This window comes from Phascolarctos cinereus, unplaced genomic scaffold, assembly GCF_003287225.1.
Source record: "Phascolarctos cinereus isolate Bilbo 61053 unplaced genomic scaffold, phaCin_HiC Scaffold_5;HRSCAF=322, whole genome shotgun sequence".
In the NCBI taxonomy this organism is placed as follows: Eukaryota; Metazoa; Chordata; class Mammalia; order Diprotodontia; family Phascolarctidae; genus Phascolarctos; species Phascolarctos cinereus.
The window spans coordinates 253,283,991-253,306,389 of record NW_027555958.1 but is presented as its reverse complement, the minus strand read 5'-3'; the positions used below and the strand labels follow the sequence as shown (position 1 = coordinate 253,306,389).

Below are 22,399 nucleotides of genomic sequence, written 5' to 3'. Positions count from 1 at the left end.
CCACTCACTAGAGGTCTTCATAGAAAGTTTGGGGCTCTTGTAACAGGGATTGTTGTTCAGGTATGAGTTAGAAGGGCTCTGAAGTCTCTTATTCTGTGATCCTGTGATCCCAGGTGTCCATCCCCTCAAGTCACTGATACTCTTAGGGACCCATGAGCCCATCTCTAAGATACTGTTTCCCTTAGACACTCTTAATTAAATTCATCCCTTGAGCCTCTGGTGCCCTCACCATTGAATCGGTCAATAGCCTCCTGCCTTAGTGCTCCAGTGATGCCTCCATCAATACGTTCATACTTGTAACCCTCATAATCTAAGAAGTCCTCTAACAAATCCAACATCTTGGTCATCTGGAAAAGGAAGGAGGATTTTTTTGGAAGGGGAAAAGGGAAGAATGGAGGGGTTGTCTGACATAGTAAGGAAATACAAGGGTCACAGGAACCTACCTATTCTTAGTGTACCCTACTCCTCTGTAGGAGTCCTAGTCCTCCTCCTGTTTTCTTTCTTTTAAAAAAAAAATCTAAATTTTATTTTAACTTCCACTGAAAAGTATCTGTCATTAGTTTTCAACCCATTGTTGTCCTATTTTGGCCTCTGAAATAATCTCCACTTTCTAAAACTCCACTTGACTTCCAAAACACACTAGTTCTTCCTTTATGGTTGTTTCCCTTTGCTCACCCTTAGATTATTCCTTCCAAAGAGGCACCAAATGCCTTTTCTAGAGATTAGGCAAAGGTCACCCCTTTACAGATCCCAAGCAAGGTAGGCAGCCATCTAGGACACAATCTGCATGGAATGGACTCCTTTAAATATCAATTTTCTCTATAATATTAATTTTTACATGATTTGGTATCATAAAATTCTGTTCTCTATTGTATGTTAATGTGTATTTTGTGATAAATTGTGTGCATTACAATGAAACACTCAAGCCTTCTTGTGGGCACAATGGAAGATTAAATTTCCAGGTCTTGCTGGAACACAGAACACAGAAATGCCTTACTTTGTCCCATCTCTGCCTCCTCTTCTAACCCCCACATTCAATTTTAGAAGGGGTATTTCCAACACCCCTTAGAGTAAGGATCTTGATGGGCCAGACATGAACTGGATAACACAGAAATTCATAAAAATGTTAATTGAAAGAGTTCCCAATGCCAAAGATTTCAGAGTCTTTGAGAAGTCACAAGTACAGCAAGCAGAAAGAGAGCTGTGGTAGGAAACAATCAAAAGGGATGAGTTACCTGGGAGAAAATGAGCACCCGGTGGCCTTGTTCCTTCAGTTTTCGAAGCATCTTTTGTAACAGCATCAGCTTCCCTGATGACTTGATAAGAGCCCCACCTTCATATGCCCCACTGGGGAGTTTTGGGGACTCCTAAAATGCAGAAAGGAAAAAAGGAGATAGGAGTCAGGAATAATGTTAAAATCCTCCAGTCTCTACTGAATCCAAAAGATAATGCCTAATTTAACCTAATCCCCACAGTTCTCAGATACCTAATCATTGTTTAGGGTTAGCATTAGAAGTAGGGTTAGAAATGGAATTAGGGCCAGAAAGCAAAATGGAATTAGGGTTAGAAAGGGAAACAGAATTAGGGTTAAGGTTAGAAATGAAGGTAGAGTTAGGGTCAGAAGTAGGATTAGACATGGAATTAGGCATCCCCTATAACCCTTCTTCCCCACCCCCCCATCCCAGATTTTCTTTCCCTTGGAAAGAAATGTCCTACATTACTAGCCCCAATTCGGTTCCCAACTCTTCCCTCCCTACTAGCCCCACAGGTCCCACACCATAGCAGCCACAGGGAAGAGGTAGGGGTGATTGCAGCACTTCTTCAGATCCATCATAATGTTGAGTAGTGACACTTGGTTTCCACCACCTCGAGAATTCAATGCCTCAAAATTTCGAGTTAGGATATATTTGTAGTATTTCCTGGTAGGAGGGGGAAAGATTAGAATGAGGCATTTGGTCACAAACCAGCCCACCCCCAATAAATCCCCACCTACCCCCATCTCAGGGACCCAGGTGTTTAGCCCCCCAGCCTCACTTCTGCATGGGGCTGAGCTCCACCCTAACAATGAGCTCTGTCTTGGCTGGCATGTTCTTGAAGACATCAGCCTTGAGCCTCCGAAGCATATGTGGCCCCAGTAGGTCATGCAGTTTTTTAATTTGGTCCTCTTTGGAAATATCAGCAAACTCCTCCAGAAAACCTTCCAAGTTGCTGGAAGGAGAAAGAAGAGAAAGGAGAAAATCCATAACTTCAAGGCCTATAGTCTTCAGGGTTCCAGGACTAATTCCATCCCTTACCCCAAGTCTGTTCTCCATAGATTTATTACTGTTTTTCCAGATCACCCACAGTCTTTTCTGTACCCCTAACTTTCCTCATTATACCAACCAAATTGTTCCTTATAATTCTCCCCCTTACCTAGGATTAAAACAAGAAGGGAAAAATGAGAGGTGAAATTAGAAATGGTGATGGGTAGACAAAGATGTTTAAGTGTTTAGAGGATAAGAACCAAGGAGCTGGGCTAGAATGTTGGGTGTAAGGTAGGGTGGGGAAGAAAAGGGATACTTACTTAAATCTTTCTGGGGTAAGGAAGTTAAGCAGATGGAAGAGCTCCTCCAGATTGTTCTGAAGAGGAGTCCCTGTCAGCAGCAACTTATGATCAATCTTGTAACCATTCAGCACCCTAAAGAACTGGGAGTAGGGCCAGGGTAAAGAACAAGGAAAGTATATCAGCAAGCTAGTGTATCTGGTCCTTTAACACCTACCTTTTCTCACTCTCTAGTTCATTTCTTCAGAGACACAATTATTTTGCCCCCACACCCCTTACCTCTTTCCCACCTTTACTATATTTTTTCTCCTCAGGGATCCAGGTATCTTGCCTCTAGCCCCCCCCAAAAGGCTGTCAGATTCTTAGTAGGAAAGAAATAAGAAGGCTTAAGTCCCTTGGTATCTTGTCATCATCCTCACCTTGGATTGGTTATTCTTGAGCCGGTGGGCCTCATCTACCACAAGGCAGGCCCAGCGAATGGAGCCAAGTGCTGCTTGATCGATGGTGATCAATTCGTATGATGTCAGCAAAACATGGAACTTCACCTGTGCCTCCCTCTGCCAACATAATAATTGATCCATCCAAATGCTGCCTGAACAGCCCCAACTCCCTGCCCAAGACCTAGGTTTTTTTCCTCCCTTCAAATCTCTAAAATGAATGAGGTATGTTATCCTACAGTCTTAAATTCGAAGCTCATAAAGACCCATAAATACAGTTCTTAATGCTTCTATTCCTTATTAGGGACTCAAATGTGAAGTCCCACATATACAAAGATTTAAAACAAAAAGAATTCTCTGGGAGTGCCTGCTGTGTTCCAAGGCTATAGTATAAAATATTCTTTGATGGAGGAAGGGAGAGAAAAAAGGGAGGGAAGACATGAAGGAACTAGACAGGAAAGGGGCATCATATTAATGGGGTAAAGGAGGAATAGTGAAGGTTTAGCAGCATGGGAGGGAATGAGGTATGATGTTGAGGGACCTACCCTCATCTTAAAGGCCTTTTTGCCACCCTTGATAGCATTATCTTCAAAGGAGAATTCATTCTCTCGGATAATGGCACGGCTATCCTTGTCCCCAGTGTATGTCACCACATAGAACTTGGGGGCCCACATCTGGAACTCTCGTTCCCAATTAATGATGGTTGAGAGCGGAGCACTCACCAGGAATGGACCTTTTGTGTGGCCCTGGAGGATAAAAGGAAGACTGGGTCACAACTCATTAATTCAGCCTCTTAGTTTATACTCCCTCAGGCATCCAGTTATTCCTCCCTCCTCTACCACAATCAGCCCTGGTTTAGTTCAAAGATTTAAAGGAAAAGGCAACTGGGAATCAGGGGGAATACTACAGAGAGCCCTGATTTGGGAGGAGTAAGAGAAAACAATTTGTAAATCAGTGGTGGCCGTAGGGATAGGGAAGGTGGAGAACTGGCAGCAAGTCCTGGGGTGGAATATGGGCTCGAGGGCCAATGTCTGTTCCCCTCAGGGACCCTGATGTCTGGCACCTCCTTATAAAGGGAGTAAAGGAAGACGATGGTTTGAATGGTCTTGCCCAGGCCCATCTCATCAGCAAGAATGGTGTCAGTCCCCTGTGCCCATGAGAATCGTAGCCAATTTAGCCCCTCCAGTTGGTATAAGTGCAGCGTGCCCCCTGTGGCTGTGATAAACCGTGGCTGGTTCTCATACTTCACTGTAGGCTGTGAGATAAAGAGGTCAGAAGTCAGAAAAATGGTCAGAGTTAGTCCTTTGGCCACTGTCTCCTCCCTCTCCAGTTATAATTTCAAGTTGACTGTATCTCTCAGTAGCATATAAAACACGTTTTTTTTATTTCAAAGTGAACTCCTGAAAATTACAATTTAGTTCTTTTGTCTTTTTTTTATTCAAACAGCTCTCAAAAATATCATGGGGCAGAGCTGAAGAGATCAAAATGTACCACCTTTAGGCTAATGGGAATTATGGTCACTAGTTCTTTTACCCCTCCCCTCTTCTCCTAGAACAGGGCAGCTAGCTGGTGAAGTGCATAAAGCATGGGCTTAGAAACAGGAAGACTCATCTTCCTGAGTTTAAATCTGCCCTCAGACACTTTTTAGTTGTGTTACCCTGGGCAAATCATTTAACCTTGTTTGCTTCAGTTTCTCATCTCTAAAATGGGCTGAAGAAGGAAATGGCAAACCACTCCAGTACCTTTGCCAAGAAAAGAAAATCCCAAATGGAGTCACAAAGAGTTGGCCCTGACTGAAATGAACAAACAACTCCTTCTCTAGGTTAATTCCTAACAGCCTCAGGGTCAGGGATAATTGCTGGAGAACTGACTGCTCAAGAAGTCAGAGTCTACATTTGCCTTCTCTTCTTACTTTCTGAGGCCACAGATTGTGATAAGAAAGGGACTCACATCATTGGTGGGAGAAGTAGGAGGGCCATCTCCCTGCAGCTCCTTTTTCTTTTTCTTATACTTTCGGGGCTGAGCAGGATCCTCCCCCATGATTAGCTCCCTAGGAGACAGAAGAATGTATATGCCTTAGGCTTGGACCCTGAAGGCATATTCCACAGCCTGATCTCCTCTTTCTACCACAGGCCCTTTTTTTTAATCTCCCACAGCTTTGGACTCTGTTTCTATTTTCCACCACCAAGGCCCCCTCACTATCTCCCAACCAATATCCCATCTCTATATCCTATTTCTCTACATCCACGGATCCCCTTTCATTATTCCCAACCTAGGCCTTACTCCTTGTTTTACAAACCTTTTCTTTATGCCTTTTCCATATAATCACACCTTCTTTTAGTTGATTCTATCTCTCTTCCTCCTCCCTACCCTCCAGCTATAATTGGCCATTTTTCTATTTCCCAATCCTTATACCCCCTTTTCCCCCTGACCGGTGCCTCCAGTAGCTGTTTTTGTGGGCATCATATTCAGGAATGTTCATTTCATCTTCCTCCCAAGTTGACTGGTCATATGGCAGGTCTCTCCATTTTACCAAGTAATGGTAGTTTCCCTTTTTGTCCATGCTTTGAGGGATTCGGGGGAAGGGGGGATAAGGATAAGAAGGAATGGAATGGGATATAAATGAAAAGAGTCTTACATAGTAAGCAGTAGACATATATAACTTAATGGCCCAGGAGGTGACATAGGCAGAAAATGCAAACAATTCATAAACAAGTTGAAATACTCTAAGTATATCTCAAAACTTTTGTTGCTGACACCCTCAAAGACATGAAATATCTCATGGGTCAACTTTTTGGTCAATTAACTGAACTACAGTATGCCTTATATTTTTATGAATGAACAGGAATAAGGGTGCATACAGGGTGAACTGGGCTCGGATACTCTCTGATCTTACTCCTCATCAATGACTAAACTGTCTTGTTCATCAGTTAATTATTCAATATTGAATCCAGTATTTTCCTTTTAAAAAGAATTCTTAATAACAAGGGGTCATTACTACAACAATATAGAGGACAATCCTGAAGGGTCATCCTATGATTCCTACATTTACCTGTGATTGATGATTCTGTGAACGGTCATCCACTCCGGTTTGATGCCAAATCGGTAGAACTTTTCCTCCATCTCAGCATAGTGTGGGTCCTTGCTCTTTCGCTTGTCACTCTTCCCATCATCTTCACCAGAGCCATAGTCCAGTGGTGGAGGCTCATCCATATCATTCTTTCGCTGATAGTTTCGATACATCACCAGATGAAAAATCTCCAGCTGGTAAGGGTAGGAGGACAAACAAGCTTAGGTAAGAACAGAGAGGGAAGGAGGTAGGGAATAGGAGAGGACAGAAAAAGGAAAAAGAGATGGCTCAAGGGGCATGTGAAGTAGGAGTTAAGAATAGGGAAATGTGGGTAAGCTAGGTGGCGCAGTGCATAGAGCTCTGGCCTTGGAGTCAGAAGGACCTGAGTTCAAATCCAGTCTCAGACACATGACATTCACTAGCTGTGTCACCCTGCGCAAGTCACTTAACCCTGATTGCTTTACCACCAAAAAAAAAAAAAAGAATGAGGAAATGAATAGAGTATGTTGGAAAGAAGGGGTGTTGAAGTTAGGAGACAGTATTGGAAGGAAATTTAGAGGTCATCTAAGCCCAAATTCCTCATTTTGCAGATGAGAAAAATGGATACTTAAAGAAGTGATTTGCTCAAAATCACACAGGGAGTACAGTGCCAAGATTTAAACCCATGTCATTTTGCTCCAAGTCCATCATTCTTTTCACTACACCAAGCTGCTTCCCAAATGTCTGGGAGCACAGGGTGATAGGTACATGATATAAGAGAAAAGTGTGGAAATGATGGTGATAGAGAGGGGGCTAAAGGAAGAAACTAAATTAGAAACAATAGTTACAAATTAAAGAAATTGAGCTTGAGGGCTAGGTGACAAGAATGTGAAATATTATGTAAATAGCAAAGGATATAAGCCACTGGAATGAGAGGATGAAAGTCATTACCTGAAGCTCCTTGGCCCAAGAGCAGTGCCAGTAGGACAGTCCGACCCACTTGACAAAGAACTCTCGCTCAGAGCGGCCTTGCAGAGGACGGGGAACTTGGATGTCAGGTGACCCCTCAGCTAGTTGAGGGGCTGGAGCTGCCACAGGGGGCTCTCCCCACCTCCAGTACAAGATCTTCTGCACTCGGCCCTTCAGCACAGGGCACTTCACAGCAAACAATGACAGAGACAGAAAATATATCACTAGGACATTTTATAAAGGAAGTGACTCAGGGGAGAAAAAGACAATCTGGGGCTTGCAAGTGAAGTGGTGGTGGAGGAAAGGGTGAGAAATGGGAAAGTAGGAGACCAGAGACCAGGAAAACAGTGGAAAACAGATACTAAGGGCTAGATCAAGGGCAGGGAACCTGCGGCCTCGAGGACACATATGGCTACAGGTTCCCTACCTCTGGGCTAGATGCTTGGACTTTTCTGGGAAGTATGGAATAAAAAGGGAGAGCTGAGACAAGTGACTAGCTTTTATGGATACAACAATGCTTACCGTGCATCGAGGACATAGCCATTCACCATTGGGAATGTCTGGCAGTGGAGGATTCAGGCAATGGATATGATAAGAGGAGATACAGGCATCACAGCACAGTAGCTCCCCTCCATCCTTGCATACTCTGCAATACTCCATGTGATCATCTTCTTCCTCTTTTTCCCCTTCCTCCTCTCCTTCCTCTTCATATTCCTCTTCTTCTTCCTTGGCTTCCCACTGCACTCCCTCCTTTTCCTGAGTGTCAAGGACAGACAGACATAGAAATACACCAGGACAAATAGAAAGGGAGAGAAACTGTTTATCGAAGAGGGTCACCTGGGTTTTTGAGCGTGGAGGCAAAGGAGGGAATATTTAAGAAACAGGACACCTGGATCCCTGAGAGAAGGTGATGTTACAGGTAGGGATAATACAAGGGTATAGAGGGCAGGAGTAATTAAAAAAGGATTCTAGGTACTCATTTTTTTGAGACTAAGGAGACCAGATTTATGGGTACAGGAAGGAAGTTGAGGATAGGAACCAGGGAACTTGGGTCCCAAAAGGAAGGAAATGTTTAGGTCCCTGGGGTAAAGGAATGCCTGGGTGCTAATTTTACTCACACAATGGGGGCAGCTCCACTTGCCCTCAGGAGCCCTGTCGAGCTCAGGATCAAGGCAGACAAGGTGGTAAGCACGAGGGCAGGTGTCACACAGAATGATCTCCCCGCCCTGCTGGCACACCTCACAGTAATCCTGGTGATCCGTCTCATAGCCATCAACTTCCTCCTCCCCAGCCACTGCAGGACAGCCCAGAACTGTCAAACACCCCATTGAAGACAAAGAAACAGAGACAAAAACAGAAAGAGGGACAAAGTACAGGGAGACCACAAGAGATGGTAAGAAAGACAGCAAGATATTGAGAAAAAGACAAATACAAAGGCATGCATGCCCTTAACAGCATACATGCCCTTAACATTCCCTTTCCATTTTCTCACCCTTCTTTTTCTTCCTCCCTGGCCGGCCTCGCTTCAGTTTCTTGGTTCGGGTGGTGCCATCAGGCCGGCCTGAGGCACTGTGAATACTGCCACTCTCTAGGTCAGACTCCTCAGCTTCAGGCTCAGGGCCTTCATCACTCTGGAAAACATACTGCCCATAGCCCCATGGCCCGTCAGCCAGAACAGTACCTAGCCAAACTCCCACCCTACACAACTGTTTCACAGTTTCTGTTCCTCTACAAGACCCCAGCATTTGGATGTCAGTTTTTTTCCAAGTGGTCTCCTACTCCCTACCAGGGGACAAGACAGGGATACTCACCGAGCCTCCCTTCTTCCGCTTGCCACCCAGCAACCCAAGTTTGATTTTGAGTGGTGCCATCTTCTTTCCCCGAAGTTTCTTCCGGCCATCAGGCACTCTGGGGCTCTTACTTCGCCTCTTGTGGCCAGGCCCTAGATGGACAGAAAGGACAAAGATGAAATTTCTGAAATTTTTTCTGGAGGCCAGGACTTTACCAAAATCCATTTCTAGGCAGTGTTTCATACTACCACTCAGGACTAGAAGGGAACAGTATTTCTGTGCCATATAATGCTGACTAATTTTTATGATAACCTCCCAGTCTATCTTTCTACAACAAACTACCTTATGCCTCTCTTTACCCCTCAAGTCCCAAAGGTTTAGAGAAGGAAGTCTGAAGGAGTACTTTACCTTTGCCTTCTTTGGTTTTGGCTCTTCGGATAGGTGGGGGCTGGACATCAGCAGGAGGTGGTAGAGGCCCAGGGGGAACTGTACTAGTGACAGATGAAACAGCAGATGACACCTGTTCGGCTACAGCTGCTGCTGCTGCTGCGGCTGCGGCTGCCACAGCTGCAGCTGAACCCTTAAAAGGGTTGTTGGCACTGAATTCTCGCCACTTGGCCCCTAGGATTGTCATCATCTTAGACATTGGAATCTTGGGGTTCTTCTTGGCAATCAGGGGTCTGTAGGGAAGGATGTCAGAGACTCAGACACTCCATCTGGTACAATCCGTAGCCACAAAGTGACAGCGACCAAGATAATCCAATGCTAGGTCACAGCAAGGCTTCCTCGGGTTAATGATGGGAACTGTGGGCATACAGGAAGGGTGCCAACCAGGGCTTTAGGGATGTAAGATACTGAAGTTCTAGTCTGGAATAGGAGATAAGAACCTTGAGAGACAGAAGGAACCCAGGTCTCAAAGTGAGCACTGGAGTAGCTGAGGTGAAAAGGATATTTCTGCTCTATTCAAAGAGATATGAACATCTCATGACTTAAGAGGTATCCCTGCCAGCATTTATCAGGGGCCTCTATTTCTAACCAGAAGGTGGCACTGTTTGCCCCGTAAAAATGCCATTCATTTTCTTCACCCAAGGCTAGGGAAAGGATCAGGGAAAAGCAAAAACCCTGGGAAGGAGTGGAGGGATCCACTAAATGAAGTGCTTTCTGTCATAATTAATAGAGAAAATCCATTTTGGAGAGGGTAGGACTCTGAGAGGACTCTGCTCTGTTGCTAGGGAGATTCCCCCTTAGCACCAGAGTTTGGGAACAGTTTTAATGAAATCCCTGGTGACCACTTGTGAAATATCCCACTATCCCTTCCCACCTCATGAACTGGCTGAAGGCCTTGTAGTTGGTTAATGTATGGTAATCCTCCTCAGAGAATACATGTTCTACATCCTCCAAACCCCACGTTAGGAGCAGTGTGGCTGATGACTTCTGTTCAACCTAGTTAGGGATGGAGGTATAAGAGTGAAGAAAGGGACTCACCCTTATTAGCATTTCCTGGAAATACTCCTGCTGTCTCCCTTTCCACCTTCCCAACCAGCTTATCTTGTCTCTCTCTTTCTTTCTGTACCATTCCAAAATTTGTTTTTGGTACCAATCTGGTACCAATTTTCGTACCAACATCTCCATTACACTGTCCCACTCCTAGTCCTCTATATGACTTTACCTACCTTCTGGCCTCCATCTCCCTCCCCCTTTTTCCGCCGTTTTGTCTTCTTTTCCTTCTTTTCACGGTGCTTCCGACGTCGTTTCCGGCCTGGTCCAGTCCCATACTCGCTGCCTCCACTCTCTGACTTTTCTCGATATTCATCACGTTCAGAGCCAAATTCTTCTTCACTGTCCTAAGTGGAGAAAGAAAATAATACCTAAAAATCTGAGTGCCTCTTTTCATAATAAGCAATAGGAGGCAACAGCAAGGAAAGCTAGAACTTGCTAAGAGGAGGAGGGATTACAAGTCATCAACAAGATAGGAGACAGGGTTTTGGGGCTCTCCTGAGGGCCCAGGTTTCAGAGTTAGATATGTGGTACTCCTCTTGGGGTCCAGAGAGAGAACAAAGCTTCTCCTGACATCTTGTCTTAGAGTTTTAGGGATAGGGGAATTAAAGAAAAAGATGGCACTTATGGGCTCTGCTGCAGGTTCCTCTATACTCACAAGCTTCTTTCGTTTTCGTGGTTTCCCTGGCTTGTTCTCCTTCTGTTTTCTGGGTCCTCGTTTTCTCTTCTTCACTCCAAGAGCTGAAGGTGGGAGCGCAATCTCATCTTCATCTTTGGGACAAAGAACAAAGTCATACTAAAGAACTTAAACATCTAGTCCTCTAGATTTTATGCCTCCCAGAGACCCAGTTCCCACTTTCTCCAGGGACTGAGGCATTTGACCTATCCCAGCCCTGTCTCCCATCACTGAATGCAAAACTTAGTTTTTTTTCAAATACTTAAGAGACACTGAGTACAGGGTTGTTCTGAAAATGAGGAGAGAGGTCAGAAGGAAAGTGTAGACAAATCATAGTATTAACATGCCCCCAGTCAAGGATTAGGTTCCAGGTTATAGGCCTTGATTCACAAGACCATGACAGGGCTCTTTCCTCCTGCCCTCACCTGTGACCCAGCCCCAACCACAGTCCCCAAACCAGCCAGTTGGCCCTCTGCCTGGAAGCCGGGGAAGCCATGCCCAGTTGCCTGCTTGGCATAATCCCAAGGCTTGGGGGGAAATACAAGCAGGCAGGTCCCTCAGTCAGATGCTGAGAAGGGAGAGTCAATAGCTAGAAAAATAGAATTTTATGATTAATCAAGGAAGTTTTGGTTATCTGTCTGGGAGATACAAGGTTAAAAAATGCTAGGCATCTATTTCTATTTCTCCTACAATTCACTAAGCCTATTGTTACTCCGAACTATAGTCCCTGTTGGGAAATGATTGATCACTTTCACTTCCTACCCATGAGACCCTAAGTGTTTGGCCCTATCTAAAAAGTCCTGTTTCTAGTTTTTGCACAAACAAAGCCAAAGCAACCAAGGTTAGGAGGGAAGCAAAAAACTGGGAAAGAATTTTTACAATCAGTGTCTCTGATAAAGGCCTCATTTCTAAAATATATAGGGAACTGAGTCAAACTTGTAATACAAGTCACTCCCCAATTGATAAATGGTCAAAGGATATGAACAGGTAGTTTTCAGATGAAGAAATTAAAGCTATATATAGTTATATGAAAAAATGCTCTAAATCATGATTAATTAGAGAAATGCAAATCAAAACAACTACGAAGTACCACATCATACCTTTCAGATTGGCTAACATGAAAAACAGGAAAATTATAAATGCTGGAGAAGATGTGGGAAAATGCATTGTTGGTGGAGTTGTGAACTGATCCAACCATTCTGGAGAGCAATTTGGAACTATGCCCAGTGGGCTATATAAATGTACATACTCTTTGACCCAGCGATATCATTTCTAGGTCTGTATCTCAAAGAGATCATATAAATGGGAAAAGACCAACATGCACAAAAATATTTATAATAGCTCTTTCTGTGGTGGCAAAGAATTGGAAATTGAAGGGATGCCCATCAACTGAGGAAAGGCTGAACAATTGTGGTATATGAATGTAATGGAATGTGCTATAAGAAATGATGAGCAGGCAGACTTCAGAAAAACCTGCAAAGACTTGAATGAACTGATACTGAGTGAACTGAGCAGAATCAGGAGAATACTGTACACAGTAACAGCCACAATATTCTATTACTTTGATAGACTCATCTCTTCTTAGCAATGCAAGGATCCAAGACAACTCCAAAGGACTCATGACAGAAAATGCTGTCCACATTCAGAAAAAGAACTGTGGAGTCTGAATGCAGATCAAAGCATATTATCTGCTCGCTCTTTTTCTTTCTTGTGGTTTCTTCCATTGGTTCTAATTCTTCTTCACAATATGACTAATGTGAAAATAGGTTCAATCTTAAAGTATATGTACAGCCTATCTCAAACTGCACGCTGTCTTGGGGGGGGAGGGGAGAGAGGGGGAGAAAATTTGGAACTCAAAATCTTATGGAAGTGAATGTTGAAAACTAAAAACGAATATTTTTTAAAATCCCATTTCTATCACAATTGCCTGTTTCTACCATAAATTTGATCTTAGTCATAGTAATAATTAATAATAATAATAGCTAGCATTTATGTAGTACTTTAAGAAGCACTTTACACATATTTTATCCTCATAACCACCTTGGGAGGTAGGTGCTATTATAAGAAACTCAGACTAAGAGAGGTTAAATGACTTGCCCAAAGTCACATACAGTTAGGAAATATCTAAACCAGGATTTGAACTCAGGTCTTCCTGACTCCAGGTTTAGCACTCTATCCACAACTCACAGGTTCTCCCACCACTTTCTGCTCCAAGGTATTCTCTCCAAATTAGGCTATCTGGCATCACAGTCTTACATGTTCCTGCTTCCCTTAGGGAATGTAGACATTCTGTCCCTGAGTCAATATTTTTCCTAGTCTGCAAAGTTTTTATAATAAACCCTACCAGGTAGGTGGTACATTGTTATCCCCATTTTATAGACTGGAAAACTGAAGCTAGGTAGAAGGGAAGGGAATAAGCATTTACAAAGTGCTACGTGCCAGGCCCTATACTAAGCACTTTTTACAAATACCCATTTGAGATAATAGGTTAAATGACTTTCGCTTACACTAGGAAAGTATAGGCATTGGATCTGACAAATAAATTCAGGTCTGACTTTGAGTCCTGTAGTCTTTCCATCTTGGGATACAGGTTTTCTGACTCCACATACGCCCCAACACATGCTCAGTGATATTCGAAACATAAAGAAATTCTCAGACAAAGGCTGACATATTTATTACATACACAATAAATAAAGCTGCTTACATCTACTTAAAGCTACATATATAGTAACAAGCATACTCCATCAACAGCCCCACCCACACCCTCATGAATATAAATGTAGTACCTGCCAGTATCAAGGTAAAAACCATGGCTTTTGCACCAAAAGCCTATTTGGGAAGAATGAGACTAGCTCTGGTGTTCCCTTACCTAGTCTCCATTCCTCCTTTTTTCAGTGAGAAGTTGTTCACCATAAATTTTGGGAAGCACTGATGCCACAAGAACATCATTCTCTAATTTGCTTTCTTCAGCCCTCTAGTACCAGTCCAACCAGCCAGACCTGTCATGCTTGGGCAGAGGCGGAGGGGACAACTTAGTGAAACCCAGCTCAGCCCAACCCCCTTACTTTAAGGTCACACTTTTCTACCTTCCATAACCAAAGGCAAATAGCAACAACTAGCACCAAAATACCAAAATTTTTCTGTCCCAGAAACCCACTACTTCTTTCTTCTTCCCCATAATTCCCGCTTCCTTCAAAGATCAAGGTACTAAGGCCTTGTCCTTTTACATGAAAGTTCTTAATTTATGTTTGGGGCAGGAAAGGGGAAAGTGTGGGGACAGAGTAACAGAATGCCTGCCTGAATACTGAGAATAGAGTGAGGACTGTTGCTGGAAGTCCTTTGACTGGTTTTCTCTAAACCCAGAGGCTTCATTAATATGAAAGTGGAAAGGGGTTAATGGTAAGGACAGGCCAGCTGGTTTAGGATTAGGGGAACAGCATGAATTAGTTGGGGAGGGCAAGAGGGACAGGACATAGGCCTGAGCAACTCTAATCTGTTTGACCCTTTCCAGCTACAGGTGAAGATCCAGCTAACCTCCACCTGATCCTGGGAAAAGCTGGATTGGGGAAGAAAATCAAGGATAGAAGGGGAGAGGTAAAGAAATGAGAGACTAAGTCTCAACTCTTGTCTCACCCGCTGGCTTGAAGCCCAGGCTCTCCCACTTCTCTGGCTCTGATCCCTGAGGGGGCTGGCAAGCTAGAAAAAGGAGGAGGAGTCTCAGAAAAAGGCCTGCCCTCCCCTTTCCTTTCTATCTCACCATCAATCTCTCACACACATATATTTATTTTTTCTCAAATTCCCTTCCCTCCCCCCACAACGAACCACCATAATAGGGCCCCTGCACATGCGTACTGCAAGGAGAGGGTGGGTTTTTATTTTCAAGCCTTTTGCGAAGAAACTACTAGAATTTTCCACACCACCCATATCCTACCCCCCCCCACCCTAAGCAATCACATCTAAATATTATATTATTTCTTTATACTTGCCAGAAGGGGGACGGGAAAGAAATTCAGTTTTGGCTCCCTTCTTTCCCCTCCCCCTGCAGGAGTCTTTGGATTTGAAATACTGAACAATGTACAGAGGTTGGTGGGAGGAGAAAGAGGTAAAGTTGGACCCAGTTAAGAATGTGAAACAAAATGGGGATGAGGGAAAATCAGTCAGGGTGAAAAACAATAGAGAGCTGCAGAATATACAAATCCATATTCCACTTGGGAGTTTGGGCCAGAAGGGGAGAGTTAAATACATGAGGCAAACTTCTTGGGATTGGTATTTGCCTTCCTCATACCTGGGGAGACAAAGAAGGAGGGAGAGCTAATACATATTTCCCCAAAGTTTTTTTAATATCAGAAAATTACCCAACAAGGATGTTTTAATCACTCAAACTTGGAGGGTTTAGGCAGAGGCAAAACTGCCCTAAGTAGAAGGGGAATAAGGAGTATTTTTAATTTCAAATCCAAAATGAAACAAGTTATCTTCAAATGTCTGCTTATTTATTAGAGAAATATGCTACAGAAGAGGGGAGCAATGGGAGCCAAACAAAGACACACCTCAATCTCTGACGGTTTCTTTTTTTCCCAGCAATCCCCTCTTTTATTAGCCTAGTTTTGAAAATGACCAAAGAGGATTACCTAACCTGAGAACTCTGAAGACAAGGAAAGAATCCATCCCCTAATCCCTCTTTCCTCCTCCTTTCTTGCTCACTTTGCAGATATATTGTAGGTGTCTAATAAATGTTTAATTGACACCTGTCTCCCAAATTCTCCCATTTGCACTAAAAAAAAATGTGTTCCCCTCAAGGTAATTTTTTCTACTTGTTTCCTATTTCACAGACCCTAGGGGAAAATAATTATTTCATTTTCATTAAGACACTCCCTTCCTCTCTCTCTTTTGGACCCTCTTCCTTCCTATGGCACACACTTCTTTTGTTGTTCAACTGAAGTGTATATACAGGCACATCTGCCATACATGGATGGCACTAATCTATATTTCAGTATTAAGAACACTGGGCATATCTCATCAATAGGGGCTGGAAAAAACACAAGTAAGGCAGCAAGGTGTAGTGAAGAGGACTTGGAGTTAGAAGCCCAGCTAGACCCCTTTACAACCTTCGCAACTTTGGACAAGTCATTTAACCTCTCTTTGACTCAGTTTCCTCATCTTTAAAATGAAGGGGTTAGACTCCATGACCTTTAAGTTCCCTTCCAACTTTAAATCTATAAGGCTATTGAAGTCTGCTACCAGGCATGGGGATGAAAGTGTCCCATCTGTCATTTTCTACATATAAGGTATGAATACATGTAAAGTTTACGTTATTTTTTTACATTTCTAGAACTAGTCACACAAGGCTATCTGAGGTGGGATGGCTACTGGGTCCCTGACGAGGCAACTGTTATCTCGCAACAGTGGCTACAGTTATTAAAGCTGCCCGTGTGAGAAAACCGGGGAGGGGAGTGCTGGACCTCTTGTAACAAACACCACAGGAGGCAAGGTGTTCCACATCCCCTCAGTCACCCCCTCACAGAGGTGGTTGTGGTGGGGGCAATCAAGGAAATCACAACCACTGGGGCCCCAGGACCACAGCAGTGGGGTCACTCAGGGACAAAAGAGGGTCAATGGCTCACAGGGTAGAAGGGGGGAGTCCCGGGGTGAATACACACCCTTTTGCTACAGAGGGGCCTAGCATCACATGCAGGGGGGAAAAACGGAAGGAATAGAAAGAGGTGGAGTTGTCGGCGAGTATATCTGGTTTCCCCTTTAGGCATCCTGCCCACCTCCACTTCTAAGATCTTGGAGGGGGGGGTGATTTATTTGCCAGGCAGGTCTGTGTACAAAGTCCCATCGCCACCCGCAAAACAAGCCCCGTTCCCTCACGGACAGGAGCTCCCGTGCGAGCAGCGTGTCCGTCCCCAGGTGGTCAGCAGGGACCCCTCCCCCATCCCATGCCCCGAGGAGGAGGACTAGGATCACGCCGACCCTCACCAATGCATACACAGACACCATCTAGTTTTACATTGAGTCAGAGCCCAAATGGGCTTGAAATCCCAGAACCACAGCCACCTTCGCTACTCTCCACCGCCGCCTCCCCCGCCTCCCGCCAGCCGGGGGGGGGGGGAGACGTCTGGAGCTCAAGCGGGCCCGAAGCGCGGCGGGAGTTGGGGGGGGAGTTGTCTCGGGTTCGATCGCTCCTAATCCCCCGAAGAAGAAAAAAGAAGGGACGAAAAAAAGAGGGGAACCCCCACACACACACACCACCAACCCTCCCCTCCCCCTACGACTGCGACCAAGAGTTGGCTCCTCGGTCCGCGCGCCCGCTCAGCTGGCGCCCGGCGTTCCGCCGCGGCCGCGGCCCAAGGCTCCCCCCAGAGCGGGGGGAGGGGGCTGGCCGGGGGGAGGGGAGGCGAGGCCCGCTCGGCCAGCAGGTCGGCCCACCGGCCCGGAAAGCTTCCCGGCCTCAGGCCCGGGGCGGGAGGGGAGGGAGGGAGTGGGGGGGCCGGCAAGCAGGCGGGCCGGCTGTTCCGTCGTCCGCGCGCCCCCGGACTCGACTCCTCTCCGTCCGCGCGGTGGGTGCCTTTCGCGCTCCCTCCCCTGCCCTCCTCTCTCCACCCCCACCCCCAGCTCCTCCGCGCGCGCCTGCCCGGCACCCCCCCCCCGAGCCCCTTCTCGCGCCCAACGGTTTCGGAACTTTGGGCTCGCGGCGATAAGGAGCAAAAGGGGGGGGGTTCGGCGGGTGTCCTCCGTTCGCGTCTTTACCTGGCGGTGGGGGCGGGGGCGGCGGGGGCGGCGGGGGCGGGGGCGGTGGCGGGAAGAGGTGGCAGCTGGGGGGACTGTGGCGGCCGCGGCCCCGGTCGTGCCCCGGCGGCCCGCGTCCGACTACTCCCTCGTCGTCTTCCTCTTCGTCGTCCTCATCCGCCGCCTCCACCTCCTCTTCGCCCTCTTCTTCCTCCTCCTCTTCTTCCTCCTCAGACACTACCATCTCCTCCTCCTCCTCCTCCTCGTCCCTCAGAGGGGAAGCCATCCTGTAGCTCTGGCCCCCCCACCACCCCCCCACCCACCGCCCGCCTGCCTCCCCCACCACTACCACCACCACCACCACCACCACCACCACCACCACCTCCTCCTCCTCCTCCTCCTCCTCCTCCTCCTCCTCGTCGTCGTCGTCCTCCTCCTCCAACTCACCTCCTCCCCCAGCCCCCCAAACCCCGGGCCACCCCCTACCCCCACCCCTCTGTCTAAGGAGGGGGCGAAACCACCTCCCAAAAACAATTTACTATTGAGAAAAATTAAAGGGGGGGGACTTTCTCCTCCCCTTCCCTGGGAGACCAAAAGACAGAGAAAGGGGGGTAAATATATATATATATATATATTATAAATAAAAGTTTTTCTACTCTTCCCCCCCTTACTCCCCTCTCCGTTGTTTTAAATATATTTAAATTCTGAGGGGGGCGCTGAGAAATATTTCCTAGAGCTGAAGCACTAAGATGGCCGCCCTGAAATTATTTTTAAAACAACCCCCCTCCAGCATCGCCACCCCCTCCAAGAAGAAAGAGAGAGGAAAAAAAATCTGCTTTTAAAACAAAATGGCTGGCTTAATATTTCATTTTTCACCCCCCATCCCCTAACACCCCCACCAACAGAAATGCTTCCAGTTCCCCCCTTCTCATCTCTAAAACCCTCTATACCCAGAAACCCACAAAAGTCTCCCTTTTTTCATAGCTGATTAGTAAACAGATTAATAGATATTTTCCTTGTGTATTGAAGGGGGGGAAGAAACATGAAGGATTTCTGCATAAAACAAAAATGGCTGCTGACTAACCTCCCCCCCAACACACACCTATAAAAATATTTGGGGGGGGCATTAATCAGTACTCATGCTCAGTCTGACATCAGCATAAATTGTTAAAGGTTAACTAGTTAGATACTAGTCCAACTAGATTTTAAAATTTTCTTTTCTATACTAGTCTCTTCACTCTCCACCTCCCTCCTCAAAAGAAAAGCTTTTTTTCCCTAAGTACTTCAGAAAGGGAGTGGTTTGATGTGAAGGGTTTTTTTTTCTCCCTTCAGGCATTGTCAAGGAAAAAGATGAAATACATATATTTATATATGTATATCTGGCCAAATACATACATATACATATACATACACCTTGTTAAAGTTGAAATGCATTTAACTTTATGTATTTTATAAGATTTTTTTTCTTTTTTAATGATAGAAACCCTTTGGGGGTGGAGAATTGAAAGCAATCTGAGTTTTTTCATTCAGAGTTTTATGTTTGATTATTCTTTATTGAATCATTTCAGTAATTTACAATTGTTTTAAATTATATTTTCATTTCATTTTCCTTTTCTCCCAGATAAACTTGATTATGAAATCTTGATACAGAGAATGGATTTTGCTGTGGATGGGGAGCACCAAGATCTGAAAAAGAAAAAAAAATTATTTGCTCCTTTCCAATACAGACTCCTTTTTCTTTCATTCACCCCCATTTCCAGTTCCATCAAAGTGGGAGAAATTGAAGTACTGTAGGTGAGAGGAAATTAGCTAAGGTGAAGAAAAAATGAAAGAGAAGAGGATGCAATCAGACCTTTGTATCTGATTTTCTCATCCAATTCTTCAACCTCAATGTCCCCTTAAAATGGGAATGAGATACTGATGGGGGAAATTGGAAAGGGGTCAGGAGAGACCTCTCTTTTATGGACTACCTAAGTGAATCAAACAAGGAAGCTAAGTTAAATTTCAAAAAAGCTTGTCAATTGGGGTAGGAAGGGAGCCCTGGACTCAGGTAGGAGGAAGCACTAAGCATCTCTATCCTTGGGATATCAGTAAAAGAAGAGAAGTACTTCCTCTGAAATGTTTGCTGGTAGAGGGACTGCCATTATGGAGGTATAGAGGAAGGAATGAGACTAGTAATTACTTCAACTTCCCAAGTCACCCCTTTCCAATCTTAGTTCTCTTCTTTCCCTGAGACCTCACTTTACCCCCTTCCTTATGGATTGTCTTTTCTGCACCTTTTCCTGAAGCGTGCGTAACTTTCCATCTCAGGCAACCCCTGTAAACCTAAGATAGCAGCTTCCCTTTAGATGAACATAAAAAATGTTCCCAGGGGTACTAGGATGGACTTTTGCATAATTTTGCTTGAGGGCCAAGAATGTGTTATTTTAGGGTTCTGTCCTTCACTTTATGGGCCTTAATTTTTCTTTTTTTCTTAATCTGGGTTTCAATGTCTTTTGTCTCCCTCTCTGCTAGCCTCAGTCCTATTCTCCATTCTAGCCTCTTGGTTTTATTTTCTTCCTATTCTCTTTATGTCTCGAGCTCTCTGTTTCTGTTTATTTTTGTATATCTGTGTAAAATATATGTGTTTCTCACTTTTTCTCAGTGTGGGGAGTTTCTATCCCTCATTTTTTGTCTCTCTGTGTGGGCTTCTATCCCTTTGTTTCTATTTCATTCATGGGTTGTCTCACATGCTGTCTCTTGTCTCAGTAACTCTTCAACTGTTATCTTTCAGTGATTCTTGGATTCACTATCTGTTTACCATTTTGCTCTGGCTGTGTGTATGTGCATATGGGTCATAGTGTGCACAAAAGCATGTGTGTATACTATATTCTGTCTCCTTTGCCTTTGCATGTATGCATCTGGTTTTAAGTGTGTTCATGTATATTTACTTGTCCCTGTGTGTCTGGGGTGAAATGTCAAGATCTCTGGGTATGGGTGCTTAAGAGTGTATGTCTCAGGGTGTTTCTGTGGGAACACTTCTGTGAATATACGCATCTTTATATGTAGGTCTGTACTTACAGATCTGTGAGTAGGCTCTGTTCTTTTACATGTTTCTTCCCTTCCACCAATAGGTCTGCTTCCTGGTCTTTTTGATCTCTGCCTGTTTCTATCCTTCTATTTGCCTGCCTACTTTCCTGTTTGCTTCTATTATCATGTCTGGCTGCCTCTTTCTCTTCCTGTGACTATATAGCCTGCCTTCCTCTCCCTGGCTGTCTTGTCTGCCTCTTGGCCTGCATCTCTTGGTCTCTCTTCTGCCTTGCCTCTGGTTGTTCTCCTCTGCTTGCCTATCCACTTGCTTCTGTGTCTCTCTTTCTGCCTGATAAACTCTTATTGTCAATCTGTGTCTGTCTGTGTCTATTGTCTGTCAGCCTCTCTCTCATTCTGTCTCCCCACCTGCCTGCTAGCATCCCACTGTCTGTTTCCTGCCCTCATTTAGCTACTGTCTGCTTGCCTGCATCTCTTAGTCTGTCTGACTACCTATTTCTTATAATTCTCAGTGTCTTTTTTTTTTACCAGAATTCCTCATTAGGTTTTTTTAGTCAGCAAACATCTCTCTCTGCTTGACTATTTTCCTTTCCTTTGCTTTACTTTTCTGTTTCTCTTACTCTGTGCCTTTCAGCCTTGCCTTTTGGTCTGTGTTTTCTTAGCATCAGCCTGCTTCTTCCTCCCCATTCTATATCTGCTTTTCCCATTTATCTGCTTCTCTTCAGTCTTTCTCCCTCACCTGTCTGGCTATCTGTCTTCTCTTCCCTTTCCCTCCTACCTTTCCTATCAGTTTCCCCATCACTTGCCTGTCTTCTTCATCCAGTCCATGTCCCCCATTTCTGTTTTAATCCTCTGCCTATCCCTCCAACCACCCCCATCTGCTTGCCCTCTCCCTGCTGCCTCTCTGCATCTGCCTTCTCCATCTGTCTGTCTGCCTTTCTTTTGGTATATAATTTCTGATGTCCTTGGCTCTGTCTGTCACTTTCTCTGCCCACCTGTCTGCTCACCTGCCTCTCTTTCTCTCTGCTTTCTTCTGTTCAGTCTATTCATTTGACTTTGGATTTGCCTCTCCTGAGTACCTGCCTCTGTCTCTTTCAATCTTTTAATCTCTCTGCTTACCTGCTATCTCTGTTGTTTATCTCTGCCTGCCTGTCTTGTTTAGTTTTCCTGTATCTCTCATTTCTTTTCTGCTCTTCCCTTATAGTCTCTCTGTGTGGCTGCTTGTCACTTTGCCTATCTAGTATGTCAGTCCATCTGTCTGTCTCACTTTCTCAGTGTCTGTCTGCTTGCCTCTGACAGTCGTATTTTCTATTGTTTCTTGTAGTCTCTACTTCTCTGTTTTCTACAATTTTCTCCTGCTCTCTTTCCATGTAAGTGGCTAGAGATAGTATTTCTGTCATCTGTCCCTCTATTCTGTCTACCCATGGGCCCATTTCTTATCTCTCTTTACCTGGCTGCCAGTTTCTCTGTCAGTATCACCTGCCTCTATATGTTTGTCAGTGCTTCTCCCAAAATCTACGTGACAAAAGCTATGACGGGGGAAATTAATCTCTATCAAAAATGGGAAAATAGCCCAACTGAAGAGAAAAGGGAAGCCCACAAGTATAACAGTGAGTAGAAACTAGAAATTGGACAATTATCTTCGATGGGATTACAATGCTAATAGTAAAAGCTAATTTAAAT

At 44.8% G+C, this 22,399-nt stretch overlaps 1 protein-coding gene across 1 annotated transcript in view; it reads right to left on the bottom strand.

The window, feature by feature from the left end:
* CHD3 (chromodomain helicase DNA binding protein 3) overlaps positions 1-18,006 on the bottom strand; it is a 30,705-nt gene extending 12,699 nt beyond the window's left edge. The window contains 22 exon segments of the mRNA XM_078155648.1: positions 230-347; positions 1,236-1,367; positions 1,778-1,919; positions 2,035-2,208; positions 2,564-2,685; positions 2,962-3,099; positions 3,525-3,725; positions 4,043-4,234; positions 4,930-5,029; positions 5,412-5,543; positions 6,032-6,243; positions 6,980-7,183; positions 7,520-7,753; positions 8,116-8,309; positions 8,490-8,640; positions 8,809-8,939; positions 9,196-9,467; positions 10,109-10,230; positions 10,461-10,631; positions 10,943-11,055; positions 14,594-14,656; positions 17,711-18,006. Coding sequence (XP_078011774.1) covers positions 230-347; positions 1,236-1,367; positions 1,778-1,919; positions 2,035-2,208; positions 2,564-2,685; positions 2,962-3,099; positions 3,525-3,725; positions 4,043-4,234; positions 4,930-5,029; positions 5,412-5,543; positions 6,032-6,243; positions 6,980-7,183; positions 7,520-7,753; positions 8,116-8,309; positions 8,490-8,640; positions 8,809-8,939; positions 9,196-9,467; positions 10,109-10,230; positions 10,461-10,631; positions 10,943-11,055; positions 14,594-14,656; positions 17,711-17,975 — 3,583 coding nt within the window. The 5' untranslated portion in view covers positions 17,976-18,006.
* Positions 18,007-22,399: the final 4,393 nt, after the last annotated feature.